Below are 25,197 nucleotides of genomic sequence, written 5' to 3' on the forward strand. Positions count from 1 at the left end.
TTGAAAACCCTAAAAGCTAGATTAACTAGCTCATTCTGGCTAGTTTGAGGGCCTGCCTCTAATGTTTGGAACCTTTGATGTATGTCTGGAGCCAATTTGGGAGATGAAATGCATAGGAAGGGGTAGGGTGCCATTCGGGAGCCTGGGTTCAGATTAGTAAAACGTTGGAGGACTTCCCGTAGTCTAGCAAGATCGGTGGCGGGCCCTGGCTGGTGTGGTTCAGTGGATTGAGCGCCGGCCTGTGAACCAAAGGGTCACGGCTTCAATTCCCAGTCAGGGCACATGCCTGGGTTGTGGGCCAGGTACCCAGTAGGGGGTGCATGAAAAGCAACCACACAGTGATGTTTCTCTCCCTCTCTTTCTCCCTCCTTTCCCCTCTGTCTAAAAATAAATAAAATCTTTTTAAAAAATGAAAAAACACGAGGTCCGTGGGGGAATAAGGGAGTGGTTAGTCTCTCGTTCTTCTGGACTGTCCTCAGGGTTTCAGAATGTGAGTCAGGACAACAGGTTAGGTAAAGGGCCAGGCTGTTCCCGGGTGCAGAAAGGTCAGTCTGACCACCAGCCATTGTGGATGGAGCCAGATGTCTATTGTGCAAGATAGGAGTTTCCATTAAGCCAAGAGCTATCAAGCCAGTCGGGATAACTAAGTCCATGAGCAGTCAGGCTGGACAGGAAAGCTGGCCTGACCCCTTCATCCTGCCCCAGGGAAGAGGACAGGAGGAAGTAAGTATTGCACTGAGTAGGCAGGCGCAATGCTAGCAAGATGAATGGATAGGGGGAAAGCCCTCCTACTCACTTCGGATAGCTGATTGGGGCTGGGACCAGGGAAGATGGACACGTGCACCGTAGAGGTCAGAACGGAGGCCGGGACTAGGTGCTGGAGGGGAAAACTAGCCTGTCAGTCTAGCCTGGGAGAAGCAGCGATTGGTCGGTGGGTAGAATTCCTCAGCACGCACAAATTTGGGGAGTTAATCGGCCAGTTAGACCTTCCCACACCTGAAAGTAATATAAACCCAGAGAAGGAAGGGCCTTTCTCTCTCTGACGAACGTGCTCCCTGGCGAGTTGGCAGGACCTTGTGGCCCTGGAAGCGGCCTGGACGAAGCCGGGGCCTGAGGGTTCCAGGAGGGAACCTGAAACGGGACAGTGACCTGGAGTGAGCTGAGCTGCCCGGGTGACTTGCTCAGCGGCACCTGCGGTTCCCAAAAGATGGTACTTTGAATGGGAGCTGGAGCTCTGGGCGTTGCCTTCTGTTCTGGTCTGGCTGAGAACGGCTGGGTTCCTCCTCGGGTTTTCCGGGGAGGTTGGGCTTTGAGCATCTGAATGAAAACCCTCTTTCCTCTCTCACCAGCCTCTGCCTCTAGAGCTTGCCTGTTGGGGGCGACGGGCAGCGGAACGCCCCTTTGGTTCTGTAACAGTAACATGCCCTGAAGAAGGGCTGGCACTTAACGCGAAGGGCCGGTACTTCTTTTCTGGTTACAGTCCTTTGTGTCTTGGGTCTCTGCTCGTCTTACAAATTTTCTGTAAGCCAGCCTGACTATCAGGATTTCTGGGTGGACGCAGGAGGTCTGCGGAGGGCGTACAGCGTGTTTTCTCTCCTCCACCCACGCTCCGTCTTTTCTGCAATTTCCCTCCCCACCCCGCTCCAGCTCGCTCTGCTTCTCATCCCGATCCCTAACTCCCTACCCTCTCTTTCCGCCTTCCCCCCTCCCTCGCCCACCACACTCCTGCCTGGCCCCCGACATGCTCTGTCGCCTTCCTCCCACTCCCTGGGAACCCCTCTCCGCTCTGTTCCCTTCCCTTCCCCCAGGTGCGCCAGATCCCCCAGGACCCCGCCTTCTTAACCCAGGTGCCGCGGGGGCTTCTGGGACCTGTAGCCGAGCCGCGGCTTCTGGAATTCGGGTCCAGTCCGCTACGTTCGACTGGGAGGCCCAAGCGGAGGCGGTGGCGTGTTGGATTCTGGGAACTGTAGTCGGCGCGCAGGCGCAGTGTGGCCGGAACCTCTTCCCTGCGCACATGCCTGCGTGTGTTTCTGCCTGTTTTCTAGTTGGTGCGTCTGTCCTGACTGCACTGTGGGTCAGGCCTCGACCTGGCCTCTCACTGTGGCTTTCTCCTCCTTCTGCACACAGTCTGCCAGTTCCCCGGTCACCATGGGCACTGGAAGGATGGCCCCCCAGCCGCTGACCACGAGGGCCTTGGTGAGTCACGTCACCCTCTTGCCCCTCCTTCCGTAGGGTCAGGCTTCTGCGCAGAGATGACTCGCCCACTGCCCCCAACCCCTCAGGGCGCATTCCCCTCTCCACGTGCCTGAGTTGGGAGAATACCGTCCTGACACTGGTGTTTTTGTACCGCAGGGAGCGGAATAGCTCAGGAGTGCCCTGTCCTACCCTGGGGGCTCTCAGGAGACACCCGTCGGCACCTAGGAAATGGCGACGTAAACACATTTTATGAAATGGGACAGAGGCCCTGGGCAGGACGTGCTGGGCAAGGGGCCTTCAGAAGTGAGCAGGCGGCACTAATGCCTGGGGAACTGGAGGGGGATGGGAGGAGGACGCCTGTGGTGAGGGAACCGTGAATGTCCCTGGCTGTGGCCATAATTTTACGTTGTTTTAGTGGGTGGGTATTTGTGGTATTTTTCTCTAAATTTCCTTCTATGGAAGAAATACTTTACAAAAGTGTGTGTGTGTGCACGCACATATATGTGTATGAATACACACACACACAGATGTAGCTCAGTTGGTAAGAGGGTCATCTTGATATGCCGAGGTTTTCAGTTCCATCTCTGGTCAGGGCACGTATGGAAGCAACCAGTGAATTCATCAATAAGTGGGACAACACCTGTTTCTCTCTGTTTCTCAAACCAGTATATTGTGTATATAAATACATTCTATGCATAATGTATTACATATATATAGAAAATGGCTGCCGCTGTTTCCTGTTGGCAGTTGTTGGGTGCTTATTCTGATCATTGAATATTAATAACAAGTGGTATAAATTAACTTTATTGTAGCCCTGGCTAGTGTGGCTCAGTGGATTGAGTGCCAGCATGCAAATCAAAGGGTTGCTGGTTGGATTCCCAGCGAGGGCACATGCCTGGGTTGCAGTCCAGGTCCCTGGTAGGGGGCGCGTGAGAGGCAACCACACATTGATGTTTGTCTTTCTGTCTTTCTTCCTCCCTTCCTTGCTCTAAAAATAAATGAAATCTTAAAAAAAATAATTAACCTTATCATAGATGACAACTGAAGTAATATGATGTCTTTCTGAGTAGTATCATTTTTGGTATTAGTAAGGCTTTTTTGTGTGTTTGGAAAATGTTTATTTGCCATTTATGTGGGTAGGTAAATTATCTTGTGCTCTGCTGGTCCTTAGGAATCTTAGTATTCTTGAAGTTTTAAATTTTTTAAAAAGATTTTATGTATTTACTTTTAGAGAGAAGGGAATGAAGGGAGAAAGCGAGGGAGAGAAACATTGATGTGTTAGGGTAACAATTGGTTGCCTCCCATAGGTGCCCAAGTGGGGACCACATCCTCAGCCTTTGGTTGTACAGACAAAGCTCCAGCCAGCTGAGTCACCCGGCCAGAGCCAGGCATTTCTTATCGATGGAATCCCAACACATGGTTTTGTATCTGGCTGCTTTCCTCCATTTCATGGCTGTATGCTATTCCGCTGTACACATAGACCCTGTGTGTCGGTGTTTATGTGGTGGTGTAAATTTGGGTTGTTTCTGCTTTTTGCTTGTTCCTAGCATTGCTGCTATGAAAGTTCATGTACAGTTTTGTACTTGAACTTCTCATTTCTCTAGGGTGTAGGAGTGGAAATTAATAGGTCCTTTGAAAACAGTATATTTAACCATTTAGGGAACGATCTGACTGTTTCCAATGCGGCTGCACCACGGTGTCTCCACTGTGACCTTCCCTGTGATCATTGCCTTGGTTTCCTCCTTCACCAACATCGTTTGGGATTTCCTCATGGTTGTCATTTTTGTGTGGTTGGGTTTAGGGGTTTAATTTCTTTTTCATGGTTTCTTTTAGTGTAATTACATTCTGATTTTTCTAAAATTAGAGCCTGCCCTGGTTTGGTGCTCAGTTGGTGATAACATTGTCCTATACACCAAAATGTTGGGGGTTCAATCCTTGGTAATGGCACCTGCATGAGGCAAACAAATCACAACCCCTCCCTCTCTTTCTCTGTGACCCTGTCTTCCTCTCCCTCTAAAATTAATAAACATATCCTGGGGTGAGGATTTAAATTAAAATAGAGCCTGATTTCTGATATGTGGAACTGGGTGAGGTTTTTCTGTGGGTAAGTGGTTTGTGCCATTAGACAAGAACCCAAAACAGATGGAGCCCTGGAAGGCGTTACCTCAGACACGTGGCCACAGAGCACTCAGAGGGCTTTGGTGGACGTGGAGGGAAGCCCCATTTCTAGGGGAATCTCCTGACCCTTGTGAGGTGGGGTCCTATGTCTCAACTCCACACCCTTGCTGTTCCGTGTGGGCTCCCAGACATCTAGGACCTTCTCTGGATTTCAGCCTATCCCAGCCAGGGCTCAGTGCGTGGAGCCTGCTCAGTAACAATTTCATTGAATGAGCGAGTTCAGGCAGGCACTTAGGGAAGATTTTAAAAAGTTATATTTAAAAAATTAAAATGAAATAACTACAACAGTAAAGGGGGACTGGAGGAACTTTTGGGAGGTAATAAAGTAAAAAATACATTTTTCATCTTCACCAGTATCTTTATTGATTTGGATATTTGGAGCATGTCAGCTATCTCCTGCTATTGGCTTCTAGTGGGTGGAGGCCAGGGGTGCTGCTAAATATCTTCCAATGCATAAGACAGCCCCACAGAAAGAATTTTTTTGTCATAATGTCAATAGTACCAAGATACTTCGCAAACCACTTTTGATACATTCGATCAGTCACGACACCTTTTCCATATGGTGCAGAAATCTTCTTTTGTGTTTCAGTTACATTTTTACTTTTCTTGAAATAATCAAGCATAATACACCAGAAATGTTGCATATTTTCTTCCATCTTCACTATTAAAATGGCTGCACAAAAATTCACTAATTTTGAAAGGCTTTTTATAAAACGCATGCTGATAACGCACACTGATATGAGAGCTGTCAAAATGCAATCTAACACACTTATTTGAATGAAGATAGGCAACTGAGCACTAGAGCCATCATACGGAAGAAATGTAATGGACTTACTGGCCAATACAGTTCTTCAAAATTTATCAAATTTTACACCTCTACAATGTGCAGCTTGTAGTATACCAATCATACCTTAATAAAGTGGTTTCTTAAAAAGAAATTATTGCCCCGGCCGTGTGGTACAGGTGTTGAGAGCATCTTCCTGTGCAGTAAAAGGTTGTGGGTTTGATCCCTGGCTCAGGGCATGTTTGGGAATCAGTTGATTGATGTTTCTCACGTCAATGTTTCACTGCCTCCCTTTTTCTCCCTTAAATCAATAAACAGAAAAGAATTACAAAAGAAAGAAATTTTCCCCTGTTCCCTACCAAAGGATGAATGGGGCATAGAATGAAGAAAATGAGTATTAAAGCTAAGGAACATATAGAAAAGATATATGAAATGTCCTATTAATCAAATGAAAAGGGCAGTAATAGACATTTCCGAGATCTTCCTGCAGCCATACCACACTGGAATCACACATGCGTGAGCTCATTCAACCTCAGAGCAGCTACAGAGGGAGGCGTTACTAGGAGGTCCATTGAACAAAGGGGCTCAGAAAGTTTAATAAGATAGTTGTCCTAGGAAACAGCTGAAGGGGTCCGGGACAGAGGCAGAATTTCATTGCAGGCTCCCAAGCCTAGACCGTGAACCATTGGCTGCCTGGTACTGCCCTTTCATCATGTAGTGGTGGCCCCAAGACACAGGAGGCCAGTGTGAGCCCTGAGTCCCTGGTGGGCACTGGGAGCACAGAGGGACTGGCCCACAGGTGAGGCCTCCTCTCGGGGAAGGTGAGCCACAGTTCACGGTGCACAACAGATACGTTACTCTGCTCCAGTGCGGGGCTGCCCGAACAAAGCACCAGAGAAAGGGAGGCTTGAACAACAGGAATCTGTTCTCCCACATCTGGGTTCTGGAAGTTGGAGTTCAGGCCTCAGCAGGGCACTGCCCCCTCTGAAGGCACCAGGGAAGGGCCTATTCCCAGCATCACTGGCAGCTTCTGCTGGTCCAGGGCCTCATGGCACCATAACCCCATCCTCATGCGATGTGTCCCTGCGTGCCTGTCTCTGCATCCAAATTTCTCCTTTTTATAAGGACATCAGTCCTATGGCCTTAGGAGTCACTTTTCTCCCGTGTGACCTCTGTGATCTTACACAGTATGCCTGCAATGACCCTGTTCCCAATCAGGTCCCATCCTGAGATGCTGAGAGTAGGCACTTTAACACAGGAACTCAACACGAACCTGAACTGGTAACATGGCTTACACTAAAACCTGGCTCCGTAGAATCACCTATGAATGACAGGTGTCCTTACTGCTGAGCCATGTTCATTTCATGCACAGGGTAATGGCATTGGTGTCTCCAGTGCTCAGTCTGCCTTGTAAGCCTCAGGTCTTGACCCACCTGCCCCCACCTGGAATGTCCCCCCAAGGACCCAGCCATAGACCACACCTTCCAGCTTCCTGGATGCCCCCTGGAGCTGCCGTGGCTCAGACCTGTCACTAAGGCATTGACTAGATTGCAATCCCATTACAGGGCTCCCGTCTGACAGGTGTGAGGTGATATCTCATTGTGGGTTTAATTTGCAGCTCTCTGATGATTAGTGATGTGCATTTTTTCATATGTCTGTGGGCCGTCTGTATGTCCTGTTTGGAGAAGTGTCTGTTCAGGCCCTTTGCCCATTGTATAAGTGGATTGTTTCTGGTGAGCAGCCCCTAGTTTATTTGCCCGTCCGAGTACCATCCAGTGTACTTAGGCACCGAGGACACTGAGTGGACAGGCCCTTCAGAGCTCCAGACCTTGTCGACACCATGCCAGGTGCATCCTGTGCGCCTTCCTGATCCTCTCGGCCCTTCTGGCCATGTCTCCCGACCTCTGTAAGGAGGGCCCTGTGGTGAGTGGTGTGCGCTTCCTCTTACAGGGGTCGGTGACATTCAGGGATGTGATTGTGGACTTCACCCAGGAGGAGTGGCAGCAGCTGAAGCCTGCGCAGAAGGACCTGTACAGGGACGTGATGATGGAGATCTACTGGAACCTGGTCTCGCTGGGTAAGGGGGCAGCTTCACCATGTCACTCACCATGTGCCCGTCACTCCAGGATGACACAGAAATAGAAAAGGTGGACAGATCTCATTCAATAGGACATTCAAATTACTTGAAGCTAAAACTTAACTTGATAGATGATGAAGTGGGGGATTATAAATGTATAAGAACTCTTAGGAATAAATGAGAAAAAGACTAAATGAATGATGGACCTAGCTTATCAGCGTGCAATTCACAGATGTAGAGATGCATGGAGTTACACTTTACAAAATATTTATGAACCTTACTGATAACCAAAGAAGTACTAATTGAGTCAGAGCATACAGTTCTTGCCCATGAGATACACAGAGATGAAAAGGAATACCGTCCCTGGCCCAGCGTGGCTCGTTTGGTGGGAGTGTTGTCCGTACACAGAAAGGTTGTTCGTCTGATCCCCAGACAGGTACTTACGGGAAGCAACAATCCATGTTCCTCTCTCTAATCAATGTTTCTGTCTTTCTCTGTTTCTCTCCTCACCCACTTCCTCCCTCTCTAAGCATATCCTTGGGTGAGGTATAAAAAAAAAAAAATAACATCATCCTGTATTAGGGGGGTGCAGGGAAAGGGACTCTTCATTTTAGGAGCATGAAGTTAGGACAACTCATTTGGAAGACACTTTGGTGTTATCAACCAAATTGCAAACGACTCCATTTCTAGAATATGAGAAGCATCAATGGATCGCCTATTGCACGGCCCCAACCGGGAGCCTGGCCTACAAGCAGGCATGAGCCCCAACAGGAAATGGAACCTGCAGCCTTTTACTGGTGCCCAGTAGGCCTCAGGTTATTCCTCAGCAGAGCTCAGAGACGGGGTGTCTTAGCGGTGGCATTTATTTAGGAGGTGTCAGCATGGAGGAGAAACACAAATCCAGCCTCCCAATACTCAGGGGAGGGGACTCAAACGTTATGGAGCCAGTGAGGGCTTAAATGGAGGAAGGGGAATAGCTGCTTACCACTCCCCGCTTGCTTTCTTGCTGCAAGGAAGGAGGGCTCCATGTGGGCGGATCTTCATTTTATTAAGTAGATTTTTATGTAAGATTTCATGTTTTAAATGTTGGGGGGAACCCCGATGTCTTTGTGCAGAGTCCAGAACTCAGGACGGCCCCTAGGTGGAAATAGTGATTGAGGATCCCATGGGACGCACTCAGGAGAGGACTGGAGCAGCTGTGGTCAGCAGGGAGGGACGAGTGTGCAAAGAGGAGAGTGAGGAGTCAGCAGCCAGGGCCAGGATGCTCTTGAACAGCATAGGAAGGTGGGGGCCTGGCTGGCCTGTGGTGAGACAGAGGACAGTCAGCACACCCACACGAGAGTCAGCCCTTACTTACAGTATCTAATTACAGTCAATGGTTTGAGAAGCACAGGTGGCTGGGGGCATGCAGGGTGAGACCTGGAAGTGAGGAGCCAGGTGCAAGAATCCTCACTGGGTTTGTGGGGGCCTTTGATCGGTTCCTCCAAGCCCACCTCCCTCTTCTTTCTCTCCAAGGGTCTGTCTGCCCAGCTCTGAGCTCCCTGGTCAGCTTTGCACCCACTTCTAAGGGGACCTTTCTCTGTCTGTGCTCACCTCCCTACTACATTGTCTCAGCTCACTGCTTTCCTTCTCCTTCTGTCCCCTGACTGTTTGTCCATTGCTCTCAGCTTGTGCCTTGTGTCTTGGGACGGTCCTCCCTCCCAGCGTGGTTAACTACATGTGTGTACTCATCCCTTTCCCCTCCCCTCAGACTTGGAGACTAGACCTGACAAGAAAGAATCAGACCCACAGGAGGACGATTGGGAAGACAGACCATCCATTGCTGTGGTGGCCGAAGGACCTATGAGGACTGGTGACCAGGGTTGCATCTGTGAAGGAGCAGGGACACAGAATGACTGGGTGGGGTGGCGAGAGGGGAGCCCAAGAACCTGTCTGGGGCCTTTGGGCCTGTCCCACATGTTAGCCCCTGAATGTCGTGAAATTAAGTCATTTGTGCATGAAAACCCCACGCCAGCCCCACCAAGATCGGAAGGACTGAGAGGACCAGGGCCGCACCCGTTCACCATGTGTGGGAAGGACTCGGGTGCTTCAAGCCTCAGTCCTCCCTCCAAACTCAGCTCTGAGAAGGTGTCCTCCAATTGCAGGGACTGCAGCAAGGCTTTTAGCTGTAGCTCGTCCCTGAAGGAGCAGCAACAAACCCACAGCAGGGAGAAGCCCTTCTGCGCCACGTGTGGGAAACAGTTCACTTGGCAGTCGCATGTCACCCTCCACCAGTGCGTGCCCACTGGGGAGAAGCCGTACAAGTGCGGGGAGTGTGGCAAGGCCTTCAGGGAAAATAAGAGCCTCATAGTGCATCAGAGGATGCACACTGGGGAGAAGCCGTATGTGTGTGTGGATTGTGGCAAGGCCTTCAGACGGAACAGTAGCCTCATAGTGCATCAGAGAACGCACACCGGGGAGAAGCCGTACAAGTGCTGGGATTGTGGAAAGGCCTTCAGGGAAAGCAGGGGCCTCTTAGTGCATCAGAGGATACACACCGGGGAGAAGCCTTATGCGTGCGGGAAGTGCAGCAAGGCCTTCAGCTATTACAGGAGCTACATAGTGCATCAGAAGACACATACAGGGGAGAAGCCTTACGTGTGTGGTGTGTGCAGCAAGGCCTTCAGGGAGAACAGGGGCCTCATTGTGCATCAGAGGACACACACTGGGGAGAAGCCTTACGTGTGCAGTGTGTGCGGTAAGGCCTTCAGGGACAACAAGAGCCTCGTAGTGCATCACTGGACGCACACTGGGGAGAAGCCTTATGTGTGTGGGGAGTGCGGCAAGGCCTTCAGTGAGAACAGGGTCCTCATTGTGCATCAGAGGACACACACCGGGGAGAAGCCTTACGTGTGTGGGGAATGTGGCAAGGCCTTCAGCCAGAAGGTACACGTCATGCAGCATCAGAGGACGCACACCACGGAGAAGCCATACGCATGCTGGGACTGTGGCAAGGCCTTCAGGCAGAAGAGGAGCCTCATCGCACACAGGAGGACACACACTGGGGAGAAGCCGTATGCATGTGGGGTCTGTGGAAAGGCCTTCACCCGGAACAAGGACCTCATCGTGCACCAAAGGACGCACACCAGGGAGAAGCGGTATGCCTGTGGAGTCTGTGGAAAGGCCTTCAGCAAGAATTGGAACCTCAGCCTACACCAGAGGACGCACACCGGGGAGAAGCCGTACGTGTGCCAGGACTGTGGCAAGGCCTTCAGCCAGAAGAGTAGCCTCAAAATGCATCACAGGACACACACTGGGGAGAAGCCTTACACATGTGGCCAGTGTGGCAAGGCCTTCAGGCAGTCCTCCTCTTTCAAGAAGCACAGGCGTGTGCACACTGGCGAGTAGTAGTATCAGTGTTCCATCTGCCAGAGGAGCTTCATGGCATGCTCTTCCCTTCAGGAGCACCAGAACTACACACTAGAGAAGCCCTATAAGTGCACCCAATGTGGCAAAGCCTAGGTCAGGAACATTTTCCTCCCCGTCTACCAGAGAATCCATGTGAGAGACAAGCCCTACACATGTGCCAAGTACAGGAAAACCTTCAGCAAGAAGTTCAACGTGCTACACCAGAGGAGGATGCACGCTTAATAGAAGGGCAGGGAATCTTAGAATCTACACACTACTACTGGAAGGTCCTGAGGCCATGGGCAAGTGCGATACTTACATTCTGAGCCCATGGGTAGGACACAAGAAGTCCTGCCCGAACAGGTCGTAGGAATGGTGGCTTTGGGGACAGGCCATGCCATGCTCATCATTTACTTGTGCAGCATCTGCAGGTCCATACAGAAAGCAAGCCCCCCTACAGGTCTAGTGTCTGGGAGCAAGGCCAGGGGCACTGTGACTACAGAAGGAGTTGGAGTAAACTGTCCTATGAGCGTGGACAAGACATTTAGTGTGTCAGGGTTTTCATCTCCTCGATAGTAAAGTGGAGGATTAGGAAGAGGAAGGAACGGGGAGGCGGGCTCCATGGGGACATTGTCACTTTGGCACACATGATTCGGCTTAGTCTAAAGATCAGGTTGTCTCCATCTGTGTGTTTGTTCATCCCCCCCCCCCCCCCCCCCCCAGTCCCTAGTTTCCCTGCAACACCAACTGCAGTGCCTCCAACTCAAGCTGTAGAAGCCACGGGGTGGTTAATGAGGAGAAAAAAATTTGGGAGGGTGGGATTACAAAGTAACAGTAGTCGCTTCATATATCAGAGTTTCTCATAGTGGTCTACTAAAAATTCTTTGCAAATAAAACTTTTAATTAAGTGTGACCTACATCATTTTAAACAGTGGTCAGGTGCAAAAGATCCAGGGACCAGTTGTCCTGTCCAAATGAGTGTCAGTGATTCAGGGGAGGGAGCATGAATACCCCACAGGAACCCTCAGAACCCAGCAACCTACCCTAGTCCACCTGGTCCTCGCGGCCCTGGGTTCCTGGCTTGGGAATGGTCATGTCCTATTATCAAAACAGTTTTCCTTGGGGTTTGCTCATCTCCCATGACAAAGGAGAAGTATGAGCAGGAAATTACATCTGTCCATCACCCCACCACACACACATTCCCACCAGCAGCATTAGGAGATTCAGTGATGTCTCATCTGTAATCTTGGATGTTCTGTTTACCCAATAAACATCCCCCATGGCATGAAATTTTATCGGGGGGATGTTCTTTGGCCCATGTTTCTTTGAAAGAGCTGCCTGGAAGGAAAGAGAGCCTGAGAGGTGACGAGAAGTGAAGGAGAGGCAAGAGTGAAGTTGGCATTTTTTCTCTGTTAAATTCCATGTGGCACAGGGATGTTTATGTGACAGTGAACTTGTGAGATGGGGCGGAGGGGGTGTTGGGTCAAGAAGGATCCTGAGTAGTTTCCTTTCCTGCTGAATGGTCGGGGAAGAGGCTGTTTGAAGAAGTAAGAAAGTTGATGCCTAATACATGAAGACCTAGATTCACTGCATCCTCTGATAAGCAGGCATCTCGAGACAAGAGGCTTCAGGTGAACAGTGAATCACTTATTCAACAAGTATCGAGCGCCTCCTCTGTGCCAGGTGCTGTTCCAGGCAGTGGGAGTCCAATAATGGGCAAAGCACATAGCCCCTTGTCTCAGGGAGCCCCCGCTGCTTATTTCTGAGCAAGATCAGAGGTGATGGGGTATCAAGTGAAGGGAGGAGCTCTTTCAGCTTTGGCACTCAGGGAGGACCGCTCTCAGAAGGTGACTGGAGGTGAAGGTGACAATAGTAACTGGAGCACATTCGCAGTTACTATACAGGAGACAAGTATCCCTGCTCTCAGGTTGTGCCTTCTGGTGTCTTGGGAAGGTCCTCCCTCCCACCTTTTTTTTTTTAAGATTTTATGTATTTATTTTTTAGAAGGAGGAGAAGGGAAGGAGAAAGAGGGAGAGAAACATCGTGTGGTTGCCTCTCAAGCGCCCCCTACTGGGGACCTGGCCCACAGCCCAGGCATGTGCCCTGACCAGTAATCAAACCAGCGACCCTTTGGTTTGCAGGCCTGCGCTCAATCCACTGAGCCACACCAGCCAGGGCACCATTGTTAATTACATGTGTATCATCTCCCCTCCCCTCAGACTTAAGAGACTAGACCTGGTAGAGAAGAATCACACCCACAGGAGGATGTTTAGGAAGACAGACCATCCTTTGGTGTGGCAGTGGAAGCACCCACAAAGAATGGTGCCTATAAAGAAATGGGGACTCGGGGTGACTGAGCGGGGCTGTCGCAGGTGGTTGGACATGTCCCAGGTGTTAGACCCTGAGTATCATGAATTTAAGGCATTTGAACACCAAAGCCACTTGCTGGCCCCTCCAAGACGGGAAAGTCCGAGAGGGGTGGGTACGCACACATTCACCACACGTGGGAAGAACTCGGGTAATTCAACACTCGTCCTCCCTCCAAACTCTGCACAGAGAAAAGGCCCTGTAAATGTGTGGAGTGCGGCTGGCTTATGGCTATGACTCGTGCCTGAAGAAGCACCAAGTAAGCCACACAGGGAGAAGCCCCACATGCCACGTGTGGGATGCAGCTCACAGAGCAGTTGTGCCTAGAGCAGCACGTGCACACTGGGGATCAGCCATGTGCCTGCATGGACTGGGGCAAGGCCTTCAGTCACAGCTCCATCTCATGGAGCACTAGCGAGTGCACCCCATAGAGAAGCCTTAAAGCTCAGACAATGGGTGGGGCCTTTGGGAAGAACTGCTGTTGCAGCACAGGTGCATGCACAGCAGGGAGAATCCCAGTGGGAGGAGTGCTCATCTTCCTGAAGCGTTCGTCCCCGCAGGCACACCAGACCAGCCACACCAGCAAGAAGCCCTACAGGTGCAGCCACTGCAACAAGGTCTTTGTCAGGAAGTTCTTGCTCATCCTCCACTGGAGGATCCACATGGGGGAGGAGCCTTACAAGAGTGGCCAGTGTGGAAAAAACTTCCATTGGGAACTTCAGCCTCACACAACACCAGAAGAAGATGCACCTGTAGTGGGGGAGCGTATCCTCAATTCTCAAAATCCACAACTGGTGGGTGCATCCTGAGCCCATGGGCCAGGGCCAGAAATGACATTGGGGCCAACAGGTAGGACTCAAGAGAAGTCCTGCCCTGACGTGTCTAAAGAATGTGGCCACTGGGGACAGGCCACACCATGCACGCAAGCAGCTTTCGTAGCAATGGCAGTGCTGTGTGGAAGGCAAGCACCCCCACGGGTCCAGCATCTGGGAGTGTGGCCAGGGGTCCTCAGGCTCCAGACCCAGATCCAGTAAACTGCTGTAGGAGCTTGGACAACACAGTCAGTGTCTCTGGTCTCCACCTCCTGGATAGTAAAGTGGAGGAGGAGGAGGGAAGGTGGGCTCCATGGGGACATTGTCACTTCGTGGTGTCACACAATTGGATCTAGTCCAGATGTCAGGTCACATCTGTGGGTGCCCTCCTTTTCCCCACACCCAGCCCCCAGTTTCCCTGCAACAGTAGAAGGTGCCAGGTAGTTCATGTAGGGAAGAAATTTTTTTCTCAGCATTCGGTAGTAGCAATAATTGCATCAGATGCCATAGTTTCTCATAGTGGTCTGTTAATTTTTTAAAATTAAACTTTAGCAGACAACTGTAATTGAACAATAAAATAAAACTTTAAGGGAGACTAATGTCATTGTAAACACTCATCAGGTGCAAAAGGTACATGTCCAGGTTGTCTTGTGAAAATGATTTCAGTACTTGGCGGGAGGGGATACAAATACTCCTCAGGAACCCTAGAGCCCAGCAAGCCTGCCCAATGTATGAGGTCACCTGCCCCTCGCAGCCCGGCATTTCTGGCTTGGGAATGGTCAGATCAGGTGGCAGGGCCCAGACCCTCAACAAGGAGATCGGGGAAGAGGCCCCCCCTGCAGAAACCCAGCCTTGTGGACCCCCTCCCTACAGGACTGTTCCAGTTACAGCAGAAAATCCTCTCTCACACCACAGAACATGCCTAACCCACCCCCTGCAGGCTGGAATTCTGGTGAAAATAAAGTGCCTTAGTCCTGTGGGGGCGTTACTCGGTCTATGCCTCACCTGCAGCCTGAGTCATATTTTACTTAATATTTCATTACTGCTGCTGATAGTGATCTATTGCCAATAATAAATAGAAAACGATACAAGAATGGTGCTCTACTTAACAATGAAATAATACATAAAGCATTTATTAATAAGTGGGTAATTAGTTACTACTTTTGTATAGGTTAATTCTTTGAGATGCTTCTGTGGACATCATAAATAGCTGCTGACTGAGGCCCCTGAAACCCCTGCCCTGGGCCTTGTCACCTTGCGCCCTCCTGAGCATCGCCAAAACGGTGTGAGCCTGTGGTGACCAATACTTAGACTGTCTCCCACTTCTGTTTAGTTGCTGATTCACTGAAGTGCTGCAGTGGGACAGACAGAGCACAGTGCGCTTCCCCACCCGGCCTGAAGCTGGGGCCTTGCGGGTGTCAGCTGGTGAAGCATTGCCTGGATATGCCAAGGTTGAGGGTTTGTTCTCTTGTCAGGGTTCATGAGAAAAAAAACAAACAATGAATTCTTCAATGAGTGGAACAAAAAAATCGCTTACTCTCTGACAAATAACAATTTTAAGAAGTGAAGTAGATTCTTCTCCTTGTGCAGTGAGCCTTACAGGAGTCTACTTAGTACCACACAGTCCTGCCTTCTGGGCCACTGCTATGGCCCAGAGGAGGAAACAACAGGTACCCCGCCCATGGCGTGGTCTCCCTGCAGGGTCTTACCCAACGGGGATGCCATGATCGTGGGTGACTCAGCTGGGCAGACCATGGGCTGCACCCAGACAACAGGTGGACTTGATTCAGCTCCCTCAGTTTATTTTCAGTGTAAAGAGTTGTTCACCTTAAGTCATTGGAATATTTTACATTTACAAGCATCACACTTTATCCATTTAATCCTTCAGGAAAAAATCATAGAACATCTGGTTACTCTGGCTGGTGTGGCTCACTGGATTGAGCTTCGGCCTGCAAACTGAAATATTACTGGTTTGATTCCTGTTCTGGGCACATGCCTGGGTTGTGGGCCAGGGCCCCAGATGGAGGCATGCAAGAGGCAACCAATTGATGTTTCTCTAACACATCGATGCTTCTTTTCTCTTTCTCCTTTACCCCCTCTCTAAAATGAATAAAATCTTAAAAAATATATCTGTTACGTGCCAAGAGTACTCCTAAGAGGTGGAGACGCAGCAGTGTATTGTAAAATACATTCCCCCATCACCCGTGGACATGAACAACAGTGTGGGGACTGGCTGTGGGAAGGGGGGGCTCTTAAGGAGAAGGCCAAAGTGGAAATATCAGGACAACTGTAATAGCATGAACAATTTAAAAAATTTTTATTTAAAAAAAAATCCCCACCATTGTGGAGACCAAGTTACAGAAAGCAAGGGAAACACTAATAAAGAAGAAAAGATTTTTAACATAAGTTCCAATTTCTTTAGAGAATTTGGAATATCAAAACCCACTGGACCAACAACTCCTTGTGAAAACTGGGGCAGAGCCAGAGTTCGGTGGGTCTAAGTGATCAAGAGCTCAAACCAGACAGTGAAGGCTTCCTGCCCCTTAGCAAGGAGTGGACATTATCCTCTTGGGGGGGAGGGCACGCCTCAAGTGTCTCTTGCAATGTTCACATTGTGGGTGTTTTATAAATGTCTGTGTCTTGAGTGATGGGGGCAGCTGTGGCTTCCCTGGTGAACAGGTCTTTGGGAAGAACAGACATATCCACCCATTCAGTCCTCAATTCTAGAGTGGCTGGAGTTTTATGCCAGGGGCTCATTCTTGAAGACCTTGCACCATCCAAAACCTGCCTAATACAAGGCCAACCCTAACGAGGTGATTGGCATGTCTCTTCACACAGGAAGCTGATATCAAAATAACCAACAGCATACAATGCCCATAATGGACCATATGAGAAAGCAAGGAATTTTAAGAAATTTTAAATTGCAAAGATTATTGTTATTCTGAAAAAAAACAAAACCACTGAAACATGACTTCAGATTTCTATAATTAAAGTTAGCATAAAATATAGCCATGTTGTATTCTTGTAACTACACAATACCCTTATTTGACCCCACTCCACAGCATAAAAACTAGAACCTTGCCAATAACTCACGCATCCTTTCAAAGCCCTGGGGCAATTTCCCCCAAGCCAAGGACATCATCATCTGGAATCCTTGCATATCTGTATTTTGTTTTTCATTTTTGGGGGTACTTATTTCCGACATAAATTTTTTGAAACTCCGTGTTAATAATTTCAGTCAGGTTGTCATCCTAAAAGGCAAAGCTGCCTCTTAAAAATGACTGCGGTTTTGGCCCTCACCTGCTTACATCTCACACTCTCCATGGCCCAGAGAGCTTTGTATCCAGACAACAGCAGGGTTCTTTCGCAAGCGGATCGGTTCTTTGAAGAAGTCAGGTGGACAGAGCTGTGCATTCTGCCTAAGATTTAATCAGGCACAGCTCCATGGGTGTGAATCAGCACCACGGGGAGGTTTTCCGATGAAGTTCAGCAGGGGGACTGGTCTATGGGGCAAGGGTCCAGTAACAGGGACAGCTCAGTCAGTCTGGCTCAAATCTTTTTTTTAAAATTGTTGTTCAGTTACAGTTGTTCTCACCGCCCCCCCTTTCTCTCCCCTGCCCTACTGACCCCCAATCTTCTACTTTCAATCCTTTCCTTCACCCCTGTTGTCTTTGTCCATGGTTCCTTTATACATGTTCCTTAACTTGACCCTTCCCCTTATTTCCCTCGTTATCCTCTTCCCTCCTCCCCTCTGGCCTCTGTCAGTTTGTCCTTTATTTCCCTGTCTCTTGTTCTATTTTGCTGGTCTGTTTGTTTTGTTGATTAGGTCCCACTTATAGGTGAGATCATATGGTGTTTGTCTTTCACTGCCAAGCTTATTTCACTTAGCAGAGTACCCTCCAGTTCCATCCATGCTGTCGTGAAGGGTAGGAACTCCTCCTTTCTTTCTGATGCGTAGTGTTCCGTCGTGTACATGTACAGGTCTGTACGAAAGGGCACCAGCTCTGCCCTGGCCTGGCGGCTCACTCAGATGAAGCATCGTCCCGTGCACCAAAAGGTTGTGGGTCACAACAGAGCAATTTTCTCATATCGATTTCTCTCTCTCCCTCTCTAAAATCATTATAGATATTATAGTGAGGATTAAAAAAGAAAGAATGAAAAAGAAGTCATTAATCAATACCTAAGGCGGCTGCAATTTGCATTTTTTTCTTGTCATGGGGACATTCAGCAAATGCTTTTACACTTGGCTTTGTAGTTGATGTAAAAGGGCCCCAGGCTTTCCCACCCCAGCGCCCCCACTTTCCCCTCCTGTGACCTCCCTTGTGTATATCACTGTCCTCATCTGGAAAGTAGTTTGCTTGCCAGGAGTAAATGCCTCTGTACATCTAAATGATACAGCTCACAGGCCAGCGCACTGGGAGACGGCAAGGGCAGGAACAGGAGGGTCCACCTGAGTAGTCCTGAGCGATGGCAAGGCGGCAGTTGGGGCCGCATTTCCTTGGTAACCGAGCTCCTGCACGTACTTGGAGGATCCTATCCTGGACCAAGATAACCTGCCCTGGTCAAGAGGGCAGCGGAAGGAAGGAAGTATTGCACCAAGTAGGCGCAATGCTAGCAAGAGGATTGCACAGGGGAAAAGTCCTATACCCTACTGATACCTTATTGTGGTTGGACCAGGGAAGACAGGCACACATGTCAGATGTCAGCACCGGGGCGGGGCAGGACGGAAAACTAGCCTGTCAGTCTAGCCTGGGGAAAAGAAGTGATTGGTGTGGGGTAGACCGCCGGTCCCTAGCACTACCGAAACTTGGGAAGTAATTGCCATTCAGACCGTCCCACACCGGAAACTAACAGAAGCGCAGGGCAAGGAGGGGCCGTTCTCTCGCTCACCTGGAGAACGTACTACCTGGTGAGTTGGCGGGATCTTGTGGCCCTGGAAGCGGCCTAGCTGACGTCGGGACCTGCGGGTTCTAAGAGAGAACCTGATACCTGGCAGCGGCTGGGAGCGAGCTGAGCTGCCTAGGTGACCGCTCAGCGACACCTGCTATTTCCAAAAGGCAGCACTTTGGGAACAGAAGTTCTGGACGTTGCCTTATGTTCTGGTCTGGCTGAGGACGGCTGGGTTTTTCCTCGGGTTTTCCGGAGGGGTTCGGCTTTGGGCATTGAGTGAAAACCCTCTTTACTTTCTCACCAGCCTCTGCCTCTAAAGCTTGCCTATTGGGGGCGACGGGCAGCGGAACGCCCCTTTGGTTCTGTAACAGTAACATGCCCTGAGAAGGAGCTGGCACGTAACGCAAAAGGCCGGTACTTCTTTTCTGGTTACAGTCCTTTGTTGTCTTGCGTCTCTGCACGTCTTACAAATTTTTCTGTAAGTCAGCCTGACTATCAGGATTTCTGGGTGGACGCAGGATGTCTGCAGGAAGACTACAGCTTTTTTTCGTGCCTCTACGCACGCCCTCCCTTTTCTGCAATTTCCCTTACCCTTCCCTCCTCTCCAGCCCGCTCTGCTCCCCGTCCCGATCCCCATCTCCCTACACTTCTCTGGCCCCTCCCCCTCCCTGGCCCCCACTCTCTGGCCCACCCCACTCCTGCCTGACCCCCAACGTGCTCTTTCGTCTTCCTCTGGCTCCCCTTCCCCTGAAGCGCCTGATCCCCCACGAATACTGCTTTCCTGGCGCAGGTGCCCCGGGGGCTTCTGGGAAATGGAGCCGTGGCACGCCTTTCAGCATCAAGTCCTGTCAGGGTCCCTCGCTCTGAGCGGAGCCTGAGTCTACCGGGCGGCGCGCGGGCTTCTGGGAAGTGTAGTTGTAGGGTTCGCGCGGGCGCATTGCGGTGGGGCGGGGGGCGGGGGGGGGGGGGGTGGCGTCTAGTGGAGGCCCTTCATTTTCGTAGCCGAGTGAGTCCAGAAGCTGACCTAGCAGAGGCAGGAGGTGATGCGAGTAGGTGCGGATGATGCCTGTGGCGGTGGTGAGGGTGTGTTGTGCCGTGACTGTGTCTCTCTTTGTTCCCCCCCTTGTGTCCAGGTGGCCTCCACTCTCTTGCCTTTGCTCGTGTGTGTGTCGGCTGCCTGTCTAGGTCTCTCCGGGGTCTGTCCGTGTCCACGTCTGTGTGCGTGTCTGCTTTTGTTTCCGTCCGCGGTGTCCCAGCGTGAGGGTGCGATTCAGGTGTCCACCCGTGCCTGGTCTCTTCCTCTGAGCCTGTGTGTCTGCTGTGAGTGTTTGCGTGTGAGGGTGTGGGGGTCTCTCTTGTCCGAGCCTTCCCCTGTCCGTGTGCACCTGCACCTCTGTCTCTGGGCATGGCTGACGTGTGTGGGGGTGCGTCAGGGGTGCCCTCTCGAGAGCGTGGGGAACACGGTCCTCCTGGACAGGAGGGCCTGGCGGAGCTGCCTGCTGCGGGCCCCAGAGCCCATCTCCTTCCTGCCCTCAGAGCCTCCCCTGGGTCTGGGAGGACAGAACGGGTGTGGTAGCCAGGTGTGGGGTCAAGAAAGAGGGTCAGAGACCCTACCCCATGCTGACCGGGCTGTATTTGTTCAGGGCGGGTGTGTTGGGTGCTCAGGGTATGGTTCTGGGCATTTTATAGCCTGCCTGTAACTCTGAGGTAGGGACCCTCACCACCCCCATTTTGCAGATGGGGAAACTGAGGTTCAGAGACTTTAAGTGAATCTCAGGCATCTGTGTTTCAGAGCTCCCACACTAACCATCCCACAAGTAGCAAATCTTTGTTTCCCCTTAGAAACCAGGGGCAGAAGGAAATGCCAGAAACCTTGGACAGAGGAGGAGTTATGGGAGCAGCCGCCATCCCTGGCTCTGCAGATACAGATTTTATGCCACACGGGGTTCAAAGGTCATCAGCCCCATGCACTTGCCACTTCCAGGGCCGCTGTGCCTTCATGACATCCTTTTAAATGTAGTAAAAATTAGAGTTGTGATTGCACTGCTGTAAGGACAAAAACAGCCCAAACTCAATATGATTCACGTTTTCTCTTATAATATTAAAAAAATGATGATATTATCAAAGGCTCCTACAGGTGTCAGGGGCCCCAGGCCCACTGTGCCTCCTGGGTAAGTCGGCTGTGCAATAGCAGCCCGTGTTGTTGACCTTGTGGTTCAGGGGTAGGAGACAGAAACCACAAGTCCACAGAGAATACATTTATAAGAATTCTGTGTAAAAAATCATGAAGTCACTGCACACAGAGATATAATATAACTCCTGCTTCTGGGAGGCGACCTGGACTTTGAGGCTGGACATTTATCCGTATATACAGGTTTGGTTGGTTCATTGGTAGGTTGGTGTTTGTTTCTAGGAATAGTGCTACAGTAAACATCGTTTATATGTTTATATGTTTATTGATTTTGAGAGAGGGAAGTAGAGAGAGGGAAACATTGATCAGTTGCCTTCCACTGGCACCCCAACCTGGTATCAGGGGATGAAACCAACAGCCTAGATCCAGACCATGACCAGGGATTGACCTTGACCTTTTGTGTTCAGGACGATGCTCCTACCAGTACAGTCACTCGGCTCCAGGCTCCCTGCATGTGAGGGATCAGTGAGCCTCACAGTAACCCCAGGAGATCTGGAGGGTGTTTCAGTGCCAGGATGTCTTCTGGCTCAGGGCCAGCAGTCAGACCCAGGGCCGAGGCAGAGGGTCCTGTTCCTCCCTCCAGGCTGTGGGAGTGGCTGTGTGCGCTTGCGTGTGTTGGGGGAGTGTCAGTGTGTGGGTGTGACGTGTGCAGGAAGCACATAGACCCTGACATACTCAGCTCAACCCTAATCCCACCCTTACCTTCTTGGGCACATTTCTTATGTTTGTGGGCCTCAGTTTCCTCATCTGTGAAACGGGGTGAGTGGAAACAGCCCCCGCTTTGTAGGGTGTGAGGAGGATTAAATCAGAGATGTTTGTCCAGTGCTTTGGATGCATAGGCCCCCCGCATGCGCTAACTATTTATGTGTGTGCATGTCCCTGTCTGACTGTCTGCTAGTGGGTGTGTCTGCGTGTTCTGTCTGTACTACGGGTCAGGCCTTGACCTGGTCTCTCACTGTACCTTTCTCTTTCTCCCCCTGCTCACAGCCCACCTGTCCACTAGTCACCATGGTCACTGGAAGGATGGCCACCCAGCCGTTGACCACAAAGGCCCTGGTGAGTCATGTCACCTTTGGAACCTCCTTCTTTAGGGCCAGGCTTCTGGACAGTGATGACCCTATGCCACTCCAAACCCCTCAGGGACCAGGCCCATGTACAGGTCTCCTGGGGTTGTGTGCACCCTGAGTTGAGAGAGCTCTGTCTTGACACTGGCGTTTTTCTACCACAGGGAACAGAATAGCTTGGGAGTGACCTGTCCTACCCTGGGGGCTCTCAGGAGACACCAGTGGGCACCTGGGAAGTAGTGGCTTAAATACATTTGATAAAATGTGACAGAGCCCCCGGGCAGGACATACTTCGTGAGGGACCTTCAGAAGTGGGAGGTGGCAGTAAATGCTCAGGGGACTGGAGAGGGATGGGTGGGAGATGCCTGTGGTGAGGGACCCATGAATGTCTCTGGTCGTGGCCATGCTTTATGATGTTTTAGTGGGGAGCTATTTGTGGTATTTTTTTCCCAATTTCCTTCTATGGAAGAAACACTTTACAATAAAAACATACAGATGTAGTAGCTAAGTTTGTTAGAGGATCATCTTGGTATGCCAAGGTTGTGAGTTCGATCCATAGTCAGGGTACATATGAGAAGCAAGGAATTTAACAATATGTGGAACAACATCTCTTTCTCTCTCTGTCTCTCAAATCAATACTATATATATATATACACATATATACATATCCGGGAGTAAATCTTTTTTATCATCACCAGATGAAGTGTTCATTGAGTTTTAGGGAGAGAAGAAGAGAGTTAGAATCATAGATGTGAGAGAGAAACATCGATCAGTTGCCTCCCTCACACTTCCTAACTCTGGATGAAACCCACAACCTTTGAAGTATGGGAATTGAACCGGTGACCCTTTGGTTCACAGGCCAGTGCTCAGTCTACTGAGCCACACTAGCCAGGGCAGAAGCTCCATTTCTAGGGGAATCTCCCCACTTTTTTGAGGCAGGCCCAGTTCTCACCTCTATATCATTGATGTACAGTGTGGGCTCCCAGATGCCCAGGACCTTCTGGTTTTCAATCTGTCCCAGCCTGGGCTTGGCGCATAGAGTCTGCTTGGTAAAAATTTCATTGAGTGAGTTCAATCAGGTGGGAAGACTTCGGAAAGATTTTCTCCAAGAGATATATGTAAAATGTTGAAATGAAATAAGTACCACAATAAAGGGGGGCTAGAGGAAACTTTGGTAGGTGATAAAGTAAAAGACACATTTTCATTTTCACCAATAACTATTGATTTGGATATTTGGAGTATGTCGGCTCTCTCCCGCTATTGGCTTCTAGTAGGTGGAGGCCAGGGGTGCTGCTACACATCTTCCAATGCCTAAGACAGCCCCACAGCAAAGAATTATTTTGCCAAAATGTCAATAGTACCAAGACTCTTTGCCAACCACTTATGACACATTTGATCAGTCATAGCATGTTCTCCACACACTGCACAAATCTTTTGCAATTCAGTTTCATTTTTACTATCATAATAATAGAACAAAATACACCAGAAGTGTTGCATATTTTCTTCCATCTTCATTATTCAATGGCTGCACAAAAATTCACTAATTTTCATAAGTTTTTTATGAAATGCATTCTGATAATGCACGCTGATACGACAGCTGTTACAATAAATCTAACAAAATTGTTTCCTGTGAAGATAAAGACAACTAAGCACTATTAGATCCAGTATATGGAAAAAATATAACAGGCTTTTTGGCCAATAAATACTTCCAAATTTATCAAATTGTATACCTGTATACCTGTGTACCTCTATAACATGCAGCGTTTAGTATGCCAATCATACCTAATAAAGTGGTTTAAAAGGAGAAGTTACGGCCCCGGCTGTGTAATGCAGCTTGTTGCAGTATCGTCCTGTGGACCAGGAGGCTGCGGGTTCCATGCCCAGTCAGGGCGTGTTCAGGAGGCAGTCGATTGATGTTTCACTCTCTCCCTTTCTCTCCCTCAAATCAATAAATATACAGAAAAGGATTACAAAAGAAAGAAATTTTTCCCTGTTCCCTACCAAAAGTTGAATGGGGCAAAGAATAAAAAAAAAATAACATAAAATAAGTAGTAACAATAAGGAACATACAGAAAAGATACATGAAATGTCCTATTAATCAAATGAAAAGGGCAGTAATAGACATTTCCGAGATCTTCCTGCAGCCATACCACACTGGAATCACACATGCGTGAGCTCATTCAACCTCAGAGCAGCTACAGAGGGAGGCGTTACTAGGAGGTCCATTGAACAAAGGGGCTCAGAAAGTTTAATAAGATAGTTGTCCTAGGAAACAGCTGAAGGGGTCCGGGACAGAGGCAGAATTTCATTGCAGGCTCCCAAGCCTAGACCGTGAACCATTGGCTGCCTGGTACTGCCCTTTCATCATGTAGTGGTGGCCCCAAGACACAGGAGGCCAGTGTGAGCCCTGAGTCCCTGGTGGGCACTGGGAGCACAGAGGGACTGGCCCACAGGTGAGGCCTCCTCTCGGGGAAGGTGAGCCACAGTTCATGGTGCACAACAGATACGTTACTCTGCTCCAGTGCGGGGCTGCCCGAACAAAGCACCAGAGACAGGGAGGCTTGAACAACAGGAATCTGTTTTCCCACATCTGGGTTCTGGAAGTTGGAATTCAGGCCTCAGCAGGGCACTGCCCCCTCTGAAGGCACCAGGGAAGGGCCTATTCCCAGCATCACTGGCAGCTTCTGCTGGTCCAGGGCCTCATGGCACCATAACCCCATCCTCATGCGATGTGTCCCTGCGTGCCTGTCTCTGCATCCAAATTTCTCCTTTCTATAAGAACATCAGTTCTATGGCCTTATGGGCCACCCTTCTCCAGTGTGACCTCATCTTAATTCAATACACCTGAATGACCCTGTTCCCAATCAGGTCCCATCCTGAGGTGCATTTCAACACGGAACTAAACTGGTAACGTGGCTTAGATTAAAAGCTCTGAGGAACCACCTAGTGAGTGACAGGTGTCTTTACTGCTATGTTGATGACATTGTTGTCATGATGTCCTCTCATCGTCCCCCGTGCTTTGGAGCCACATTCAGTTCCCGCACAGGGTCATGGCATAGGGTCCTCAGTGCTCAGTCTGCCTTGTAAGCCTCAGGTCTTGACCCACCTGCCCCCACCTGGAATATGCCCCGAATGACCCAACCACAGACCACACCTTCCAGCTCCGGGAAGTCCCCTGCAGCTGCCCTTGCTCTGAGCTGTCACGATGGCATCGACTAGTTGTTGTTCCGTTATGGGGACTTCCATCTGAC

At 49.9% G+C, this 25,197-nt stretch overlaps 2 protein-coding genes across 7 annotated transcripts in view; both read left to right on the top strand.

Annotated features, from left to right (window-relative positions):
• Nucleotides 1-912: 912 nt before the first annotated feature.
• Nucleotides 913-11,529, top strand: LOC112313896 (zinc finger protein 135). Its single transcript, XM_053915995.2, has 4 exons — nucleotides 913-1,210; nucleotides 2,128-2,196; nucleotides 7,109-7,235; nucleotides 8,986-11,529. Exons 1-4 carry the CDS (start codon nucleotides 1,208-1,210, stop codon nucleotides 10,620-10,622), a joined length of 1,836 nt encoding a protein of 611 aa, XP_053771970.1. The 5' UTR covers nucleotides 913-1,207; the 3' UTR covers nucleotides 10,623-11,529.
• Nucleotides 11,530-18,717: 7,188 nt separating this feature from the next.
• The window catches only part of SMIM17 (small integral membrane protein 17), a 38,415-nt gene continuing 31,935 nt past the window's right edge, over nucleotides 18,718-25,197 (top strand). Inside the window, exons 1-2 of one of the 6 annotated variants that reach the window (XM_053916003.1) lie at nucleotides 18,718-18,824; nucleotides 21,870-21,938. In XM_053916003.1, coding sequence (XP_053771978.1) covers nucleotides 21,891-21,938 — 48 coding nt within the window. In that variant the 5' untranslated portion in view covers nucleotides 18,718-18,824; nucleotides 21,870-21,890. Of the gene's footprint in view, nucleotides 18,825-19,652; nucleotides 19,769-21,869; nucleotides 21,939-25,197 lie in introns of those variants that run through there. The other 5 variants (XM_053916001.1, XM_053916000.1, XM_053916002.1 and 2 more) reach the window with 5 other exon arrangements.

The sequence above is a fragment of the Desmodus rotundus genome, chromosome 12 (assembly GCF_022682495.2).
Source record: "Desmodus rotundus isolate HL8 chromosome 12, HLdesRot8A.1, whole genome shotgun sequence".
NCBI classification, from domain to species: Eukaryota; Metazoa; Chordata; class Mammalia; order Chiroptera; family Phyllostomidae; genus Desmodus; species Desmodus rotundus.

Coding starts and splice junctions, on each gene's coding strand:
- LOC112313896 (XM_053915995.2), top strand. Junction 2,197..7,108: donor CGCTGACCACGAGGGCCTTG/GTGAGTCACGTC, acceptor TTCCTCTTACAG/GGGTCGGTGACATTCAGGGA. Junction 7,236..8,985: donor CTGGAACCTGGTCTCGCTGG/GTAAGGGGGCAG, acceptor CCCTCCCCTCAG/ACTTGGAGACTAGACCTGAC.